General features: G+C 40.0%; 1 protein-coding gene across 2 annotated transcripts in view; it reads right to left on the minus strand.

Moving 5' to 3' along the window:
• Positions 1–20,338, minus strand: part of CDH15 (cadherin 15) — a 46,208-nt gene that overhangs the window by 18,221 nt on the left and 7,649 nt on the right. Inside the window, exon 1 of one of the 2 annotated variants that reach the window (XM_072422630.1) lies at positions 20,086–20,169. The exons of the other annotated variant lie outside the window; for it this stretch is intronic. Coding sequence (XP_072278731.1) covers positions 20,086–20,133 — 48 coding nt within the window. The 5' untranslated portion in view covers positions 20,134–20,169. Of the gene's footprint in view, positions 1–20,085; positions 20,170–20,338 lie in introns of those variants that run through there. 2 annotated transcript variants of the gene reach the window in all.

Genomic DNA, 20,338 nt, shown 5'->3' on the forward strand with positions numbered 1-20,338 from the left:
GTTTTTCTTGCAACCGCTGATAGTAACAGTGACAGACGCTGCGTTCCCCTAGCAAACCGAACACCATGCATTTCCATTAAACCAAAGATAACCCATTCAGGGGCGCATGGGATATAATTCAGAGGATTTCTACTAACATATAGCACAATCTGTTTCCAAAAACGCTTGATAACAGGGCATTCCCAAAAGTTGTGCTACAGGGTAGCCACTTGGGCTCCGCATTTAAAGCAAGAGCCATCATCCGAGAAACCAATATATTGTGCTCTCTGGGGGGAGATATAATTCTTTTGGAATAAGCGAAAGAACACTTCGCGATATTGGACCACGGGTAATGCCTTCCAGGAAACTATAACTGTAATATCTTGGAAATAGGCAAGCTAGGGAAGTGAGATCTCCAGTTTGCCATACCTACTTTAGAAATTTCATAGTTCAAGGTTGTCCCATCCAAGAAATCCATATAATTTAGATATAGCCTTTGCCGGAATTTGTGAGGACAAGTGCATCCTATCCAGTGGATTGTCTCAAAATCTTGGACATTTTAAAACCAACATTGGCCTCATAATTCTTTTTTGCCATATGTGTCCCCATCAGAAAGATATCCCATCACTTCCTGTCCTACCGACGTCCTTTTATCAAGAGTGGAGGTGAGCTTGAATATCATCAATAGGGAAAAGTCAGGATTGAAATCCTTCTCTCCTTTTGTCCAAAGTTTGGTGTTACTGTACAGGTCCCCCCCAATATATCATCCTGTACATGTAATTCTTTGTACCCCATACAGTTATTTACACTGTGGGCAGCCAAATGGTTGTGTCACTGAGGTCAGGAATGCAGGAAGATCCATCTGTTGAAGCCGATCCACCAATTCTGTCATCAGACAGCAATTCAGACAGCCAAACACTCCTGATGGAAATTACAGAAGATCTTGTAACTCAGCTTAGACCTGAAGTTATTTCAGTATTCACCCAAAATTAGTTTTATTAGTTTCCAGCAAAACGTTCCTTTCTTCCTGCTGTACAATATTTTATCATATTTTGATATTTATATTACATACACAATTGTAAAGTTAGCTGTGTATGTGGTCTTCACCTCAAAATAAGGGATCAGTCCCTCAAAAAGTGATATTTTAGGTACAATTGGATCCTGGCCGGCTTCCTATAAGATTTATTTACACCAACAGTGGAATCTTCTTACTCCTATCCCTGTTCCTGTCCACCTGGGTGTTTTTGGAAGTTCTTGTCCACCTTTGAGTGTCTCTCTCTCTCTCTCTCTCTCTCTCTCTCTCTATATATATATATATATATATATATATATACACAAGGAGGTTGTGAATGTGAATCTCTCTTAATGGGCACAGCAGACCTGAGAAGCTAATGGGCACAGAAGAACTGGGAACTGGGAACTTTATGGGCACAGCAGACCTGGAAACTCTATGGGCACAGAAGACCTAGGAAATCAATGGGTTCAGAAGACCTGGGAAATCAATGGGCACAACAGTCCTAGGAACTCTTTGGGAACAAGAGACCCAGGAAATCAATGGGCACAGCGGACCTGAGAACTTAATGGGCACATTAGACCATAAACAAACCCTATGGGTATAGGAGAGCAAGGAAGTCCTTGGGAATAGCAGACTTGGGAACCTAATGGGTACTTAAGGACTTGGAACCCTATGGGCACAGCAGACCTGGGCAATCAACGAAACAGCTGTCCTAGGAACTCTTTGAAAACAGCAGACCTAGGAACTTAATGGGCACATCACACCATAGACAAACTCTATGGGTATAGTAGACCTAGGAACCCTTTGGGCATTGTAGACCGGGGAAATCAATGGACACAGCAGACCGGGGAACCTAATGGGTGCATCAGAACTGTTAACTCTATGGGCATAGCAGACCTGGGAACATATTGGGCACAGAAGAACTGGGAAGTCTATGGGCACAGCAGTCCTAGGAACTCTTTGGGAACAGCAGACCCAGGAAATCAATGGACACAGCAGATCTGGGAACTTAATAGGCACATCAGAACATAGACAAACTCTATGGGTATAGCAGAGCTGGGAACTCTTTGGACATTGTAGACCCAGGAACCTAATGGGCACAACAGACCTGGGAACTCAATGGACATAGCAGACCTGGGAACCTCATGGGTATATCAGAACTGCGAACCCTTTGGACACAGCAGACCTAGGCAAACAATTGTACAGCGGTCCTAGGAAACTCTTTGGGCACAGCAGACCTGGAAACTTAACGGGCAGCTCATACCTGGGAACTCAGTGGGCACATTAGATCATATACAAACTTTATGGGTATAGCAGACCTGGGAATTCTTTGGGCATTGCAGACCCGGGAACCTAACGAGCCCATCAGACCTATGAATTTAGTGCGTACAGCAGACCTAGGAACTCCTTGGGTACAGCAAACCGGGAAACTCTGCCATTTCAATATAAAGTATGCAGGCATGCTCCACTGTCGTCACCATCAGAAAACTGAAAACTCCATTGCTGGAGCGCAGACAGAAAGTGGCAGCAAATAAGACTCTGAGAGATCAGCAGAACAGACATAAACAAATAATAAAAATAGCTGAAAACTGTGAAACTTACAATTATTTTGGATACATTGTGCCTCACTTTTAGCAATCCTAACTCTCACCAGATCTACCATGTTTTGAATGGGTCTATCTGATTGGAAAATTTTCCTATTTACTGTCTTTTTGTGTTGTTATACATTTTTTTTCATTTAAGATCCCCCACAAATCAGCCTCTACAGCAGAAAAACACCAACCAATGTGTGTTTATTGCCTTTAACCCTTGATGGAGCACTGGGCAGGTGTGAAATCTTTAATGCATCCCTGCTAAGTGTAGTAACTGATTATCCAGCTGTCCAGAAAGGGAGGGGAACAAGTGTGGGGATTAACTTGACTTTACCAGTCCCCAGTGACCCAGTAAGTACCAGCTGCTGCCCCCTCACCCCCCTGCGTGGCTCGGGTATGATCGTATTTCAGGCGTCCCGGGAATTTACCTCATTCCTAAACAAGACAAAGGCTGGGGTATGCACTGCAAGTACTGTATAACCGAAAAGTTTATTTATACCGAGTGATAAACTCCTATGAAGTTAGAATTCAGAGCCATCAAAGGGGTTTGTGAGCTGGGCCGGAGCCTATGGGATAAAATGTGCCATGGTATCCATACTGTTGCTGACAAAATACTGACTTGCTTGTATGCATCACTTGTTGGAAATGCTGTTTTTGCAGCATGAGGGTAATGAGGGTAAGTCACATGGGCGGCTACTGGTGGTCGGCACTTTGCCAAATACTCTGCAGCCCCAAATGCTATGCTGGTTCCTAATGAACCTGCGCTCCAACATTGACAGCGAGCGATACTGAACCGCTCACTACTCATCGCCCACTCATACCCAATGGGTGGCTACAAGTAAGACACTACACGTAGCATCATACCCCTGGGAACAGTTCATGGGCAAGGAAACAATCACATCACAACCTTGTGGTCCACCTAAACTTAACCTTAAATGTTGCAGCCGGTGTGGGAGCGACAAATACTAGTTGGGCATTTGCAGGGCTATTCCTTACCCGTAGCATCAGGATTGCTTGTACGACTTGGCCCCAAGGCTTTGTACACTTCAGTATTTAATAGCATTTAGCATCATTTTTGAAACCTGTGGGGTCAAATGCTTGAAAAACAAAACTCTACTAAAGCGGAAGAGGTCCAGGATAGGTTAAGGAGCTTTTGTAACTTTAGATGTCATTTAAAGCTCATTGAATCCTTAACAATCCCAAACACTCCTTTGCTATCTTCCTCTTTGAATATAACTTATACCCCAACAAAACGTGGGGAAAACGCTTAATTTTGTTCATCCCTAAATTCCTATTAGATGAGTGATTAGCGAATGTAGCAAACAAAGAACAAAACAAATAGGCATGTTAAATAACCTTAAGCTGCGTACACACGTGCAAAAATTATCGTTGGAAACGAACAACTAACAACCGTTCGTTCAATAATCGTTAACAAAAAAAGTGCACAAGGATGCCGATGAACGAGGATTGTCACTGGAAACAAACAACCACGGATCTGATTGGGTGACGATTGTTCACAATCTATTGTGTGTACGCTCGTTCAGTGATCGTGCATGGTTCTGCAGTACACTTTCCCCTTTACATGTCACTTCCTGCATCTAGTTCAAATGATCGTATCTAGTGTGTGTACAATATTGGTGGATTATATTTAAACAATCGTATCATTTCAGCATGTACAGAATTGAGCACAATAGGATCGTTCAAAATAATCGAGCATATTCGTTGATCTGTCGTTAGTTTTCTAACGACAATTATTGCACGTGTGTACTTAGCTTTAGCCAATGGTTCTTAATTTCCCTGACTCTGGGGGTGTTAGGGCATAGTGCCCCCTCTGTCCTCGATTGCCCTCATCAGGAGAGCCGTTCCCCTCCCATGAGCTACATTCCCAATTTATTGTGTAAATAAAATGAATACTCATTTTTTATGTAGCTGTTTTTTAAAATGTATTCTAGGAATAAATTAAAGTTTTCCTATACTTTAACGGCAACTTCCCTTCCCTCTGTACCAGCCTGACGTATTGATCGATGACCAAAATAAGATAAAACTCAGCTCCCGGAATAAATGAAGGCTTCCAATGATTTGCTTGGTGTAAGCCGTGCTGTCAGGCAGGAGGAAGGAACAGAAATTTTGAGGGTGTCTAAATCTGACTGTACATTAGCTGCTTTGCCTATGCATAGAAAATACATCAAAGTGTTTCTATATATTTATTTCAACAGCCACAGGACAATGACCAAACTGTATTGTTTATACTGCAGAAATAAAAAAAGGAGGTCAGGGGTCTAACTATGCTGTGAAGTAAAAGTGCTTGGATCCCAAGACTGGCTGCACAGAATTACCAAAGTTTTGGATGTACGACAGGTGATATATAAAGCAGATTTCAACTATATAGTTTACTTTTTTGCTTGCAGTTTGACTTGATAAAAGTTCAAAATGTTGTACAAAACTATAAGAAAAAATTGAAACTCAATCAATCCAGTTCAATAAAGCAAAAATATGTTTGGCATACATGCATCTGACACTGAACAGACATGGAGCACAGTCACATGCCAAATAAAAAAAAAATAAACTACACTAAATTTAGTGTAATTTCCGAAAATGGAATCTATTCTATGTAATCATTTTTCCTATGATGGCAGTCCCCCAACATACACACAGTCTATCTGATTATAAACAAAGTCAAACAGGGCATTGGTACACACAGCACAGTTAGACGAGAGGAAGTGGAACGAACGGCTCAGGCAGCATAAAAAATATATATTTTTACAATACCAGCAAAGTGTACCTGTACCTTGAATGTCTATAAGGCTTTGCTCCCACTATATGAAAGTTATACATTAGAACGCATGGCAGTGTATGGCCACCTCTGTGGCTGTCTGTTGCAATGCTGACTTCATTCATTACACTGACTTTCACTAAAACAGACAGAAGTGCATTGTAAAAATGTAAAAAAGCAATGCAGTGCAATGCATAATATATGAAAAATAACACATTGCTCTCTATGCAGTGTCTGACATCATTGTGTATTGCATACTATGTAAAGTGCAGTGAACAGCAAATACTGGGAATGAGGCCTAAGTGGGTTTTATTTAGGGAGACATGGTCACCCAACCCTACCCCTGCATGAAAGGGTGACAGTTACTTTCAGCTTGCTGACCCCATTCTTTGCAGTTCCTTGTATCTTTGTAGACTGTCTGTGACAGTGACCTGGGGAGCAGCGACATAACAGTCCTTATGCTTGGGTGCCAGACTTAGGTATCATCACCAGGGCTGCATCAGAATTTTTTGGGCTCCATACTAGGTAAACTTCCTGGGCCTCGCTCCCACATGTCTAAGTGGGACAACATTGCAAAAGTCAGGCTTTTTTTTAATGAGGCCCATGTAGGGAAGTGCCCCTTGTCTTTCATTGATGGTGGCCCTGATTATCACTGGGGACTGGTCCACCTCCATTCCTAGAAGTGCTAGGTATTCTTGCCAGCTGTGGAGCAAAAAATGTACATAAGGGCAATGTAGGTAAGAATATGGGGGGCAGGGAGATGCCCATCTAAAGACACCATTATATATCTCACCCTGCTATAAGGATATCCCTCTTTAATATGTTGTAAGAGTAGAGGCATACTTTACTTCTATTGTAAAAATATTTTTTGCAATTAATTTTTATACAACTTTTATAACTTGATAAGCCAGTAATTCACACATCCTTAACCATACTCTACAGCCATATATGAACACTGGGGACTTTATATACAGGTAGTCCCCGGGTTACATACCAGATAAGGACTGTAGGTTTGTTCTTAAATTGAATTTGTATGCAAAACAGGTACATTATTTTAATAAATGAAATTAGGAAAGATGTTTGTCTGTAAAAAATCCTCACTGTGAGCTAATCACAAACAAAGCAAAAAAAAAAAACTTTATGGAACCTAGACATTCATTAACTTATGGAGCAAGCTGTGCTTTGTTATGCAAAAAGAAACAACTGCAGATTTGTCTTGGCCATTAAAGATTTACAAGAGGTTACAGATCAGCTCAACTCAACCTCAGCTGTGTTTAGCAAAAGACTTCTTCTGTCAAGTCATGCAAACCACCCTCTCCCCCACATCAAGCCTCCATCCTGCCCACGAGCGAGCAGGGAAGCCTCATCGGTATCTAGGAGTCATGCATATGTTAGATGTCCTTAACTCGGGGACTACCTGTACATGAAACAGGGAATGTTTTGCAGGCCCCTCTTTTAAGATTGCTTATACATGTTAGCCTGACAGCACTAACAAGTATTAAAATAACTATTTAAAGTATATATATGACCTAATGTATTTGTTTTTTACCACTAGAGTAGGGCATTTTGGATTTTTTCTTTAGCTATTGATAGACTTTAATAGTTTTATAAAGTAAAGATGAATTTCTGGGTGCTTTTACATTGCTCTTCTAATATTATTCCATGCTATCTAGCCAGAGACTCGAGGAAAGGAGAGAGGAGGGCAATAGTAGACGGATGAGCTGCTAAATTCATTTTTCCCAGGGCTGGTGCCAAGGCGTCCAGGGCTGCCTCTGATACAGACCACTTGCCATGTTATGTGCTGTGTCTGGGAATGTGCGCAGTGCCTGAACATTGCACAGTGCCGACATTACCGCACAATAAAAAAACATTGTCTTTAAAGCTTAGGTCTTTAAATGTTATATTACTATACTATCCTATCCTGCCTTGCAATGTCATGAAAAAGCAAAATAAATGTTTTAAGTTAATACATACATCATATAGGGCTGATATATTACAGAGTACATGGAACTATTCACAATGATACTGCCTGCTGCCAGTTAAAAATGCAGGTTGGTCCAGTTTGGGTAATAAATGGTAATAAAACCATTGGCTTCCATTGCTAAACTCTCCTTTTCAAAATGATTTTGCAGGAGTCATCCTTACTTCTGGTCATTGATTCCAAATACTAAATCTAAAGACAATTGGATTAGGTTTGGAAGGGTTAGAACTTCAATCAGCGTTTTACAGCTATCTTCCAGGGTTTTTTTTTTTAAGCATAAGCATTGTAAGCAGTTTCCCAGGGCAGCACCTAGTAATGGGGTGCCAGTTAAGTCTCCCCATACACTTATAAGCCTATCTTACCCCTCACAAGTCTTTCATTACTTTATCCCATATGCAAAGCAGCACAGGGAAATGTAGAATATAGTCATAGTAATCTGTTTTAGTGCCCAGCAGTTTTTCACTCTCCGTACCCACTCTAGCGAACTCTGGCAGCCAGGGGATCTCAGTGTTACCCTATATCACTAGATCAAAACCAAACATTTACAATGACAATGGTACACAAGAATATATTTGAGGGGTTTTGTTTTAAAATCTAATATTGTTATTATATATTTTGTATCTTTGATTACTTGATGAACACATCAAATACCAATAAAACACACAACAATGTCTTAAATGTGTGTGTTGATTTGCAATGAAACATTTGGTACAATAGACATTCCTTGAGCAGTTTATGTAAGACTAAGAGCTCTAGTTATAAAACAAGCAATCTGACATTCCCTCAAACATTCCCTGGCGGGAATCAACTACTGCCAATGAAACACATGGACCTGTAAGATTCCTACGAGGGAATGTCTGATTCCCTGTTTAATAAACAGAGCCCTTTAAACACCCTTTCCTCTCCAATTACACCTAATTTTACCTTCCTCATTGATTTTGTTGTACAGAATTTTTATAGAAATTGTAAAAATGTTTTGCTCATTCTAATTGTAATGTTGGCCCCGGCCCCTATAAAAGCAAGTCAGTGCTGACAGCTGTTTTATTTCTCTCTTGCTCACTTCACTTTCATGTTGGACATTTCTAGGCCCGGCCTTTTGTGAAATACATTGTTGTCATCTTGTGAATGAGCTGGAAATGATTATTCATCACTGTGGGTATGGAGGAGGATGTGAATCTTGCTTCCCTTCTATGGGGTATTTCAAATATGCCCAGCTGTCAGGCGCTCAAATTTACAGCACATTGTGGGATGGAGGGTGATGGGTGGGGTAGTACAGGGAAAAATGGGATAATCCCAACTCTGTACAGTGACACAGCTCCAGACATAACTCCCCCATGACCTACATCGCATACAATAATGATACTTCTTCAGAGAGTCTGGGACTCATAATGCACATTGGCTTTCAGCTGTTACTGAACTACAACTTCCAGCACTTCGAATTTAACATTCACTTTTCTTTCACATTTCATCCACATGCATGCAATGGCTGCATGGAATTGTAGGCACTGTACTACTCAAATTTATCATTCCAGCTCAGCTTTATCCCATAAGGGCCAATTACTGTCAAACAAACAGCCCAATATAAAGATAATTACATACACCTGGGGTCAGCAGGAATGAATTTAATGAGACCCCATCATTAAACAAACATGGAGGCTGCCATTGCTCTCTTCTTCTAAGAAAATGCTAGCTGCCTGGTTGTTATCCATTCTCTTTTGCTTTATATCTTGGAGTTGCTGACCATGAAAATGCATGCAGATGAAGACTTTTATCTGATTTTATTTGTTTTGGATCAGCAGTCTGAAAATATTAAAGCCAGCAGTTTAGCATAGCAGCCGGACAAATAGAATTTTTAGAAGACTGTTACTTGCAATGCATTTTTTTATAGCAGGTTTACTTTAATAAATAAGGACATACTGGTGTAAGTGAAAGCAACAGGAGAAGATATGATGTTCACACACATTACAGTCTGATTGTACAATCTCCTGTATACTCACCAAAGGAGTCTATCTTTACAATACATTCAATGAGTATCCAGTCAAACACATCCTTGTACAATATGCAAAAAATAAAAGTTCTCAGACTTGTCACTTAGCAAGAGAAGAACTTTTAAAACTTTGTTTCTAATAAAAAAAATGGCAATCAGACAAAACAGACCCGTGCCTATAGCTAACATAGGCAGGCAGGCTTTTTTCTTACAGTTGCCAGCAATACATTTTTTCCCAATAAACATACATCCAGCATAGATTGTTCCTTGTATCCAAGCATCATTGTACATCATCTTTTCACATTGTTGGACACTCTTCAAAAGAACAATTTGTAATGATATGTTAGAAATTGTTTATTATGAATGACAATTATCTAGTATTTGTATAAAGTTTAGGAGGTGATTCTAGCAGAGGGTTGTGTGTTGGGTTTATAGGTGCACATACAGAAGCATGGATAAAAAAATGATCCAGAAACCTACAAACAACCATTGAAGTGTCTTTGTACAGTATGGTTCTTTCTAACCCATATATACTGTGAACCCAATAAACCAACATAAAGGTCTCCTTGATGTATAATCCTAGATTGCACAAGCATATATATATATATATGAAACCTAAAATGTAAAAGTGTCAGTAATAAACAATTCACATTCCTGAAATTTGTCCCCATCACTCTGACCTCTCCCGGGACACTGAACTTCTCCACAAGATAGACAGGTTCTTGCCATTACTCAGATGTATGGAGCATCCCCACCATGGATAAATGGAGACACATTTGGTCCTCACTAAGTCATAAATGCTAAACATTCCTGACATTTCATGGCTTCCCCACATTCTTGGGTGCCATGAGCTTCTCATAGACAGTCCAGTGTCCCATATTTGTGGACAGTGGGGAATGAGGAGCAGAAGACAAGGTTAGCTTCTAGTACTTGTATAGTTTGGTCTCCTGAAATGTTGGCCATAAATATTGGAATTCACAAGTGGTATAAATGGCTGGAGCATCAGAAGGAATATACCCTCAGCTGCATAATAGGGGAAGGAGGAATACTGCACAGAATAGTAGGGCTCAATCACATTTCTATGCATGGCATATACATATCCATAAGGCATGATGTTCCCTGCCCTACTTAACATTAATACATACTTATAACCCACAAAGCACATGTTTTCTTATGCATTATATATGTGGTAAAGAGAAGAAAGAAAGAGAGAGAAGAAAGAACTTTAGGGATGCACTGCTTTAGCCGTCCCCAGTAAATCTATACAGCATTATCCTAAATGTAAGTTGAAGCTTTTTGGCCAGCAACCATGTATGATGTTATTGGTTATATGTATATACAAGGTATGACCTTACCCTTGTTTATGTTTAAGTATATTTCTGTCTGTAATGGCCCCCTGAGGAAGCCTAAAGGCGAAACGCGTCGGGATCTATTCGCATCCTTCTTCTGAATATTAGTAGGATTGCCTTGTCTAGATTAGAGATAACAAACCGCCCCCCTTGTTTTGGGTTACGATAAGGTGGTTTGTTTCTACTGTATATTTGATGTATTGTCTATAAAATATTATTCTGTATTTGTACTTATAGTTTCACTGTATTTAAGTCCCCTGACTCAGGGAACATTAGTGAATTTTATGACTAAACATTTTGCCACAACAAATACCCTGTTTTTTTTTCTTCTCTTTACCACATTTTGAACTACATTACTATAAGGGTATGTGGCCTTCTTTTGATTAGCGGAGATTGATCAGCATTTTTTCACCTTTTGTTTCAATTTCAGTTATGCATTATATACTTTGATTATACAATAATGTGAATCCAGCCTAAAGGAACTCTATAATGGTTTGAGGTCAATTTGATTTTTTTTCATGATACATTTATGTTATATACTCATGGTTTTATATATACTGGTAAAGCTTTTGTTTAAAATGACACAATCAAGACCTAAAAAAATTAAAGATGAGCTTATAAAGAACTGTTCTTATAGTCCTGATCATAATGAAAAGACAAAAGAATGACAAAGCTGCTCCACATTACTTTTAGAACCGGTGGGGTAATTGCCCCAGGCACAGAGTACACAGAGCCTTGAAGCCCATGTACATGAACAGGATGTTCTCACGCTGTGTTATGTGATAAGGCGCACAATGGGAACATTGACAGATGTAGATAGAGACAGATGTACTAAGATCCTGTATTATATTCATGGCCATCAGTCAGGAGGTGTGTGAGTGCAATGTGACCAGGTATGAAATGTTACAATGTCTGTCAGTTCTAATACTGTCACATCTGGTTTCAATCTGTTATGGTTGCATTGATGCTTTGTAGTCATGTGAAGGATCCTCTTTTTAAGGGGTCATTATTAAATTGGAACTGAAAATGTGATTTGTTAAAGGAAATGTCTAGAAATGCTACTTGTGCCTAAGTGGTACCCTAAACTTTTCCTAAAAACAAATAATTCATAGCTGTATAATGCAGTGTGAGATCCATAGCACTGCTGACTATAAAGCTGCATACACACGTGCAATTATTGTCATTGGAAAGGATCTTTCACAATCCTTTCCAATGACAATGGACTGCACGATGCATGAACGAGCGCTGTACATACAGCACCATTCTGCTCTATGGAGAGGGGAGGGAAGAACAACGGAGCTGCACTCTCCCCCCTTCCCTTGCATTAGGATCGCTTGTCATCCATCGTCCGTGGATCAGCCAAGACGGTCGTTCAGACGGACAACGAGCGCTGTACACACGCCAGATTCTCTTCCGATATCAGCCCTAAGCTGATTATCTGGCGAGGACCATTGGACGTGTGTACATAGCTTAAGTCTCATCAGATATGGGGTAAGATTTGGTGAGATTACTGTTGTATTGCTCATTGTTATCCATGCTGGAGTCTCTGGCATGAGGAAGCAAAGCCCTGCACATTACACAGTACAGAACAAGGCGTGATAAGACAGTAATTGGTAAAAGATCAGCAGCGGGGAGACCAAAGAAAATACCACTGATTAGTCTTTTACCCATCTTTTGACTAATTGAATATTCTAAAAAAAGAATATAGGAGAAATAGGACTTTCCATTAACATTAGCTGTTTGCAATCAACCAATTCCTTTAAAAACAAAATGCTTCATTGCTAAACAGTAATATTATTAAAAAATGATTATTATTTATTAGGATATGATATTCATGAATAATTTATGTGATGTGATATTTATTAATTAGCATTATCCTAAAATGAATCTTAGATGCTACTATGCTGGATTGGGGGTTGCAATTACATCCGCTTGATTTCTGGAAATTGGGTCTCCTAGCAGTTAATTTCCATACCCTATACCCAGAGACTTGTCTTTGAAGTAGGACTCTTGCTCATGCCAGTGGGTGAGCATACTAAAAATGCAGATTTTAAAGCATTATAACTGCATTGCTGGGCGAGCTAAAGACTATCACACATTTATTGCTCATGTCACAACTAGCAGTGTATTACCCACACATTGCGACAGTTTCTAGTGTTTTGTGATTGCTCATGTGTTGCCTATGTATTTGAACAATTATCTCTGTGCTACCATTTGCAAATGCTTTATGCTCTTTCTTTAAAGCATTAAATTAGGCTGCAGGCCGATAACTAAGAAAACACAGCTCTAAAAGTGCTGCCATTTTGGTACACCTTCCGTTCCCAGTCATAATTCCCTACTCCTCTCCGCAATTTTGCCAGATATGCCCATGGCCCCTCTCTTCCTCTCTCAGTGACATTTGCTTCCCTTCTTTCCCTCTTTTGCAATTTATGCTTTCACTCAAATCTTATTCATACTAACATTCACACACTGCAGCATTAGTGCTCAGTGACAGACAAAGATTGGTTATCATGAAGAATGACTCACCCCTCTTGGTTTAGAGGAAAGTATTTGAGAATCCACACACCTGCCTGGTTCACATTAAGAATAAAAAGGCCCATATGTCCCAAAGGATACCTGTGCAGCTGCATAACCCGAACAAATGGAATGTTTATCCTTCATTCAAAAAAATCCAATACAACAGGACAATACAGAAAAAATGCTTAAAAAATTATTATATCTACTTGTGATTTTATTTTGTTTCTATCTAAGCTCTATGTACCCTTAAACAACATACAGTGTTTCCTAATTGCTATGCAAACATCCCATGCAGCTACCGTATCACAATCATATGTCAAACACAGTGCAGCACAGGGAGGTCTAGGGAAGCACAAGCAGCCATACCTCATCTTAGCTATAGGGGGCAGTACAGAGTAAAACCAAATTTATGCAGACTAGCTCCCTACTGTTATGACTTAGATGTGAACTGTATAATGACTTAATCTTGAATCATTTTTTTATAATATTTTGTAATCATGATAATAAAGGCACTGTGCTTCTAGGGCGATGCAATTTCCATTCACCTGCATGGTTTCCTTTATAGCGGGATAGTACACAGCACACATCTAAACATGTGTGTGTTGTTTGTTTGGCTCTGATGATGGGATAATAATACAGCGGTATCATTCATCTTCTCCGACAGACAAAAGCAGGGACACATCTGTTTCAGTTCACAAGCTACTATGAGATACTGCAAAATTATCGTAAAGATTCCCATTAATCAAATTGACACCACCAGGAGGGCGAAAACCCATCACATGGATGTTATTTATGCCCGTACTGTTGCTTTAAAGGCCAATTATAACTGCACAGTCTAGTAGCTACTGGTAACTAATTACTTTGTGTATCCATATCTATAGTATGCGTTCTTCGGATCCTGGATGGATGTATATACGATTCATTTATGGTTCACTGGGCATGCCGGCTATATAGAAAGTACCATATGGATCAGTTCAGGATGCAATCAAATGAAACTTCTTTTTTATTTGTTAATCATGGCGGCTTTGCTCAAAGCAATACAATTTTGGATCGTTGGTTTTCTGGGTTCATCACTAATTAGAGGCACCACTGGCAAATTGTATGGTCCCCCTAGCCACCATGACTTTCCAGTCCAACAAGACCTTCCATTTCTGGTATGCATTTGGCTTGCATCTAGAAAGGCCATTGTCTGCTGAACAGTGTGTATGAAGAGGGTAAAACAGGGTTGTGAGAGCTTAATAATTCACAAATTTGAGAGTCATTGTTGGTAAGGTAGAGAGAGCTGGGTTGGGTTATCATGAAAAAGTAGCCATAAAAAGTCTAAGGCTACATACACACATAAGATTTTTGTCATTGGAACGGATCTCTTACAATCCTTTCTAACAACAAAAGACTGAACAATGCATGAACAAGCACTGTACATACAGCACCATTCTGCTCTATGGAGAGGGGAAGGGTGAGAAGAAGCGAGCGGCACCCCGCTGTGCTCTCTCCCCTTCACTTGCATTACAGTATTTCATCGTTCGTGGATCTACCAGGATGGATCCATGAGCGACGTTGGATGACACACCAGATTTTAATCCAACACCAGCCCTGAAGCGATTCCCGGTGGAGAATCATCTGACATGTGTATGTAGCCTGACCCCAGGAAAATAAATACCATTCCTTGAGTGGGTTCTCCCCTAATGCAAGCATTAAACTCCTATATTTGTCTTGGGGGTAGGTAAAAAAAAACTTTAACTTACCTTATACCCTTGCTCATTCTCTATCCAACCAGTCTTCCACATTCCTCTTCTCTATGGTACTTCGTGCTCCAGTTGTAAGCCACAATGGGCTCGCCAACATTCCGCAGCATTCATTGGAGGAGGGAAAGCCATATGCCAAGGTTTGACCCATTGGCCCCTGCAGTGTAGGGGTATCTGTACTGCCAGGGTAGGTCCCATATATTCCCAGATATCTTCTAGAACCAGACCACAAATAACTTTGACACATGTATGATATCCTGTTAAGTTATTTCTCAGTTCTGCTTTGATCTTACCATCACACAACATGACTAAATTTGATATCAACCAACACATCCAATTGTAAACACAAAACGGTTGTTTATGATTGGCTGGGTGTTTACTTCTATTCATTTACTCAAAAAAAATGTCACTGGCATATGAAACCTCCCTTAATTTCCAGATCTTTCTTTTACCCCCTCTAACTCCTGGCAAAATAAACAATAACCCTAAATTCACAGTCTATGATCCACTATCCCAGTCCGATCCCGGTCCATCCTCAGATACCCATATCAATGTTTACCGGATGTGGCCGCTGCGTTTTTGGAATGGTTTTTGGAATGGACTAAAAGATGACACCAGTAATAGGGCAGACAGGAGTCAACCAGTGCCAACGTCTTTGCATTGACTGATCAGCGGACATGAAATTGATGCTGTTATGGGTCTGTATGGTTCAGGTAGTTCAGGTAGGTATATCTTTCTTTACAAGGTAAGAAATACATTCTGTATGCTGGGAATGGTGGATAGGAGTGATGGGAGATTTTTTTGGAATGGCCCAATGTGGATTTTGAGAGCCAATTTCATGGTAATACTCAGCACTGGGCACATCAGGTTCCCATTTACAACCTGAAGTCTGTATTACTACAACTTTATAAATACTTCCACACAAAGTACAATCTCATATCTGTATTTTTCTGTATATTTAGCTGTTAGCCTGGTATTCAGCTTTTACTGCTCCTCAAGCATATCATAGACACTTATTACATCCATCTATAATCTGCGTCTTTTATCTGAGCACTATGAGATGCTAATTGATACTATAACTTACTATATATATATATATATATATATATATATATATATATATATATATATAAATATAAATAAAACAATATCCCTACAGCCAGTGAGCAGTTCATCCATTCCTGGAGGATATCATGTATTCATACAGGACCAAAATATTCCTATAGTGAATCTGTCTCACAGCAAATGCTCACCAGGAATGCTGCAAGAATTTTATTTTTAGCCTTCAGTATTTTCCATGGGGAAAGCTGTTCTTTCTTTAATATGGAATACCTCAAAGCAGCCAATCAACAATCATAGCTTATCGTGCTGAATTCTTCAAACTGATATATTAAATTTGATTGGCTGTCATGGGTTCATATTATAAAATAAGCCTTAGCATGTTCCCTAGATTACTGCAGAACAATGGGTTCCCCTTTACTTTTATCTTCCGATCCGTGATAGGGTTTGGTTTGCTTCAGATGGATTTTGCATTCCTATACAAGTCTATAAGAATGCAATACTTGCTTGCAGCCAGTCAAATGCAAGTTAGAAGGTGATCAAATGCAGGTTAAATGCATCTGCCAATGAATTTTAATGCCCAACAAATACCATGACCAAAAGCCTAAAACCCATCAACACAAACCCTACATTTGTATCAGTTTTATTATCCGTGCTTTGGACTTGTGTTATCATCAATTGGACCCTTCTGTGAATATTCAAAATTTATTGACAGGGGACTTTCTACCTGCAGTTAACCATTGTCTGACCTACTTTAGGCACGTTTTGCATCCCCATAGACTTAAAGCAAACAAAAAGCAAACACAGATCTTTAGTCAGGTAAACAAAATATTACATATGGATATTTCATATGTACCATTTGCAGCCAGCAGGTAGAGCTCTGGGCTCTTTTTTACATTTTTTTTCCAGTTTATCTTAAACTGCATTGCTCTATACAGAACAAAATACCTAATAAATGAGCCAGATGAATGAACTTTTTGGTATGTTAGAACAAGGAAGTGTTAGAATTTTTGGGACTTTTTATTGCTGCTTTATTGTAGAGATTGTCCTTCATTTCCTTGTGACACCAGGACAGCAAAATAAGAAGAATGGGGTCATGTGAACATAAAGGCACAGAGGGCAGTACAAACTTGGCAGAGGTTCTAGTATTCTGGTATAAAACATGCTTATGCAGAAGATTTCCCATAACTGCGAATACAAAGTAATAGCACCAACATAACATTAGTCAATGATGTCCCAAGGGTTCTAGTCTGTTCCATTGTACAGAATTGGGGGGTGAATGATAACACAATTGGCTAGTATTACAGATCAGACCAACCCTGATCCAGGACCCCTGAACCTGCATGACTTAGATACATGGTAATATTTCCCATTGTGACAAGGAGACATACAAATAAACAGAAGGCAAAACAAGTTCTGATTTTCCACAGCTGATTATTCTGAAGCAGCACAAATACAAAAAAGCAATTTCTACATTGCATGGCTTGATGTATGGGGAGTTAATACAACCAATAAAAGAAGCTTTGTGCACATGTATTGACCTCTCTGTATTCATATGGCATACATACAGCAAACTTTATGGGGGCTTTATGGAAACAATAATGAAGGCAGGGGCAGAGCACCTAAAGGTATGATTTTAGACTGGTCTACCCTTCCCATTCTAAACATGCCCACTTTGCTGCCCCTATATTCAGCACATCCCTATAGGTGCCAGTCACATGACCTAGGTAAGCAGTGCTGGGCTGATTAGGCGATCACTGTTCTTAGTCATGTGACACCAAATGCCAAGGATTCTGCAGGAGACACATCGAGGCAACATTGTGTGACCAGCGCTACAAATATATGTAGTTGCAAAGAAAGTAGCAGATATAGATCAGAAAGTAAGCTGCTGCTTTGATGTCTGCCACCCTAATTTCTACATCCATGGATTCAAAGCAAAAGAGACAACAATATGTTTTTATTTATCGTCCCCCAAAAGCCATGCAATATGGTTGATTCTCTGGCTAGTGACACATCCCTAGTGGCAGGATCAACACTTCCCACCCAAGCTGGCCCAGAATGTGCACCACTCATGCTAGTATGGGGAGGGGGGGGGTTCTCCTTAATCTGATCAATGAGGGGGATCTCCTTAATCTGATCAATCCTTAATCTGATCTCCTTAATCTGATCAACAACAACTTCATAGGAAAAGGTAAGTTGGAGAATTAACTCCAGCAACAGAATCATCTGATCTGACATGGTCCAAGAGATGAAAATCAGTATCCACCTAAAACATGACCAAATCTCCCAGCACACTGACAAAGATCATCCAACATTCATCCAAAATTCCCAAAAAGAAATCACAGCTGCCCTACAACGAAAGGGTTAAACCGGTCACTTATTTTTGCTGTCTGTGTCCCATTGGGCTGAATTCTCTTTACTTCCCCTTCCAGAGACACAGCAGGAAGTGAGAGGAAATCTCTACTACATCAGGGGAAATTCCCTTCTTAGTTGTCACAGGAAGGGAGTGTCCCCATTTGAAGATTCACCCTCTCCTTGTTTTATTTTTTGCTGACAGTGGTCACCAGGCTACATAGAGAAGGGAAATCTTCCTAAAGGGGACACAGACAGCAATAAAAAACAGACAGGTCCTCTTTCCTCTCTAAATCTAGATACGTGGCCATACATACACATACTTGGTGATGTTCACCAGTCATGCAGCTGCTTGTGGGCAATAATCAGGATTGGCTCCTAGCCCGGGGTAAGTTGCAGAGATATTCCAGCTGCCAGGAAATCATTTCAGATCGTTAGATATTCCCATTGTCACAATCCCTCCACTAACAATGACCAAACATGACACTACCATCCGTCCTGAACATAGTAACCTCACCACCGACTCAGATCTGCTCATCAATGGACAATGACAGCTCAAGATGCCATCTGATTGATCAATGCATATGTCTACGATTAAAGGGTCACCCCAGATAAAGCCACCAACGGCCTCCGTAGTGACTCTGCAAAATTCCAAAGCCCAGGGAAGGGTTGGAGATTGTATTGCAAGCACAGTGGCTCACTGGTTGGACTTTGCAGCGCTAGGTTCCAGATTCGAATCTTAGCCAGGACTATCTGCATGGAGTTTGCAGGATCTCCCCGTGTATGTGTAGGTTCCCTCCATGTACTCCGGTTTCCCCCCACATTCCTAAAACATGCAGTTAGGTTAATTGGCTTCCCCCAAAAATTGACCTTAGACTGTATTAAAGATATTTGACTATGGTAGGGACATTAGATTGTGAGCTCCTTTAAGGGACAGCTAGTGACATGATTATGGACTTTGTACAGCGCTGCATAATATGTTGGCGATATATAAATATTATAATAAGAAGATTGTAAGCTCTTTGGGGCAGGGTCCTCTCCTCCTGTATCACTGTCTGAATCTGCTGTCATTTGCAACCCCTATTTAATGTAAAGCACTGCATAATATGTAGGCGCTATATAAATCTTGTTTAATAATAACAATAATAATAATAATAAAAAGAAGTGAAAAGAAATGTTAGAAAAAAATCTCTAACAGTAACCAAAAACACAATTTGGTAGATTAGAGAATTTTTGTTTTTATAATAATAATAATAATAAGAAGAAATGTTAGAAAAAAATCTCTAACAGTAACCAAAAACACAATTTGGTAGATTAGAGAATTTTTGTTTTTTAATTGCAATCTGCACTTTCATATCCTAGTGACAGCAGTGCCAAGTAAAGAAAAAGCTTCCTAATACACCGACAATAACAAAAAAAAGTGAAATTGTAACTTAAAATAAAGGATTCCTTGCAAGTGCTTGGACTACTAATGCCACCCTTTTACCATATCAGAGTCTCACTTCTCCAGCTTCAATATAATGAAGCATAAAACTCCTCAGGGTTCTCTAGTACAAACTAGGACACAGACAGGGACTCCTGTGCCATTGGTGGAAAGTCTGTTCTAAGTTATCGGGAAGAGATGAAGTTATTGTTACATTGTATATAGTGAAGAATTCCTAATAAAAAAGGGAAGAAAGCACAGAAATGCATGAGATGCCCATGTTGCAGGTTGGCATAAAAGTGGGTGACCTTACCTGGCACCAAATGGGCACAAGAAAGCACATGGCCAGAAGACCCTCCATCCTGACCGGCTCCAATGGCTCTGTGTGTCTGTCCTGTCTCTGCCTGGGTGACTGACAGCACAAGTGTTGTGAAGTGTAACTTTACTCCACTCCATGGGGTGGGAGGGGGAATCACAGGGGTGCTGGGGAAGGGAGGGTAAGCTGTGTGTATTTGGATGGGGGGTAGAAGGGCCTGCAGCTGTGCCCATTACAGCGCTCGCCTATG

Source organism: Pyxicephalus adspersus, chromosome 9 (genome assembly GCF_032062135.1).
Source record: "Pyxicephalus adspersus chromosome 9, UCB_Pads_2.0, whole genome shotgun sequence".
Lineage (NCBI taxonomy): Eukaryota > Metazoa > Chordata > Amphibia > Anura > Pyxicephalidae > Pyxicephalus > Pyxicephalus adspersus.